The 2,021-nt window shown below is 37.0% G+C and overlaps 1 protein-coding gene across 3 annotated transcripts in view; it reads left to right on the plus strand.

Annotated features, from left to right (window-relative positions):
* chd6 (chromodomain helicase DNA binding protein 6) overlaps positions 1-2,021 on the plus strand; it is a gene marked incomplete at its 3' end in the record, with an annotated part of 69,162 nt that overhangs the window by 29,006 nt on the left and 38,135 nt on the right. For all 3 annotated transcript variants that reach the window (XM_014015346.1, XM_014015347.1, XM_014015348.1), the window contains 5 exon segments: positions 313-462; positions 635-700; positions 775-830; positions 1,582-1,699; positions 1,862-1,948. In XM_014015346.1, the coding sequence (XP_013870800.1) occupies positions 313-462; positions 635-700; positions 775-830; positions 1,582-1,699; positions 1,862-1,948 (477 nt within the window).

Raw genomic sequence — 2,021 nt, forward strand, 5'->3', positions numbered from 1 at the left:
ACTTACTTACTTACTTACTTACTTACTTATGTACTTATTTACTTATTACTAACTTACTTACTGACTTACTTACTTATTTACTTACTTGTTTACTTACTGACTTACTGAATTATTTATTTATTTATTTATTAAAAACAGGCAACATCCAAAAGCTGCCCAAATACCAGCGTGTTTCTTAGTGACTTGGTGTAAAATGTCACCTTGTAACTGAGTGGGCGCTCCATATATGGGCGTCATTTCCTGTCCTTTCGAACTGAGACGGCTCAGTTTTATTATTTTTTTCCTGAATTTTCTCTGCGTCTGTGTTTTCAGAAGCGGCGTTCAGGGCGACAGGTCAAACGCAGGAAGTACAACGAGGACCTGGACTTCAAGGTGGTGGACGACGACGGGGAGACGATCGCCGTTCTGGGAGCCGGACGCATCTCGGCGCTCAACGCCACGGCTCTGGCGTGGCAGGCTGAAGTAAGAGTTTTCACAGTTTTGGTTTGTTAACTTTGCGTTCCTTTTAAAGAAATGTATTATTTATTTAATGATCTTTGCTGAAGCTGGTTGGATTCATTTTTTTTTTTAAATTTTGCTGCCGTTTGAGCTCAAACCGTCTGAACTGACCCGTCGACCCGTTTCTGTTTCCCAGGAACCTCCGGAGGATGAGGCCAACATCATCGAGAAAATTCTGTCCGTCAGAAAATTAAAGAAGGAGGTAAAGAAAACAAATATTTTCCCTCTGGGTTATAAATGTGTGTAACTTTGTTCTTACGGAGGTTCATTCTTCAGGCTTCAGAGGACCAATCAGACGACGCCGAGGAGTTTTATGTCAAATACAGGAACTTGTGAGTATTTTTGCTTTTATTTTGATCCTGTAATTTAAATAAAATCATGTATATTTTAGTTTTTATCACTTTGTTTCCACTCCTGCTGCTTTAAATGTGATGAAAAATCTCAACTGAATGGATTTAAACACTTTAATTGTTCATAAGGTTTTATTTTATTATTATCTTTAGATTATAAAATCAGAGAAAACAATTTATAAAACCACATTTATAGATAATAAAATAAAAAATACAGGTGGTTTAATGCATGTTTTAGCAACCAAGGTAACATTTGTTTAGCTGCTTTTCAATAATGGTTACTAATTTATTGTTTATCTCTAAAAAGACATTTTTGTTGTGTCGACCCGGTCAGCATGATTCAGTCCTTTTTATGATGCAGAAAAAAACAAAATAAATCTGCAGATTATAGGTGAGTCCATGTTGAGCTGGTTGATTTGTTTAATTTCTGTCTTTTTAACTGTTTTAAAAAGGAAAGATTTTAAGACTGAAAATGTTCACTTTTCACATCCTTTCAAAATAAAATCTAAATAATTTTATTGTCTTTCCAATACGGGCAAAACTAAAAGTGTAAATAAAATAAATGTAGGTGGGCGATAATAAAAATAGATTCATTAATAAAATACATTTTTTATATTTATTTTGAAAAATCAGAAACAACAGGAAACTTATCAAAATAAAATAACTTTTTGGTTCATCTTATTGAAACCATTTTCAGGAACAAAAAGACCTCATGTGAGTTTTTGTTTTTTAGTTCCTATCTGCACTGTAAGTGGGCCTCTTTGGAAGAACTGGAGAAGGATCCCAGAATCCACCAGAAGATTAAACGCTTCAGGACCAAACAGGCTCAGATGAAACATCTGTTCACCGAGGTAAACGGGTAAAACCGGGCCCAGGTTCTGGTTCTGAGAGCCCACAGAGCGTCACAGTTTGTGTAGCTGCAGACGGGTCTGAGGTCCGATCCACCCGAGTGTTTTAACGAATGTGAGACTCAGCAAGTTTTTTTTTTTTTAATTAGTTTCTGCTTCTTTCAGCCCGACGAGGACTTATTTAATCCAGATTATGTGGAGGTGGATCGGGTCCTGGAGGTGGCTGTTACCACAGACACAGAGACCGGAGAGGTCCGTAATCCAGTTCTGTTTGCTTTGAGATGAGACACACACACACACACACACACACACACACACACACACA

The sequence above is a fragment of the Austrofundulus limnaeus genome, unplaced genomic scaffold (assembly GCF_001266775.1).
Source record: "Austrofundulus limnaeus strain Quisiro unplaced genomic scaffold, Austrofundulus_limnaeus-1.0 Scaffold127, whole genome shotgun sequence".
NCBI classification, from domain to species: domain Eukaryota; kingdom Metazoa; phylum Chordata; class Actinopteri; order Cyprinodontiformes; family Rivulidae; genus Austrofundulus; species Austrofundulus limnaeus.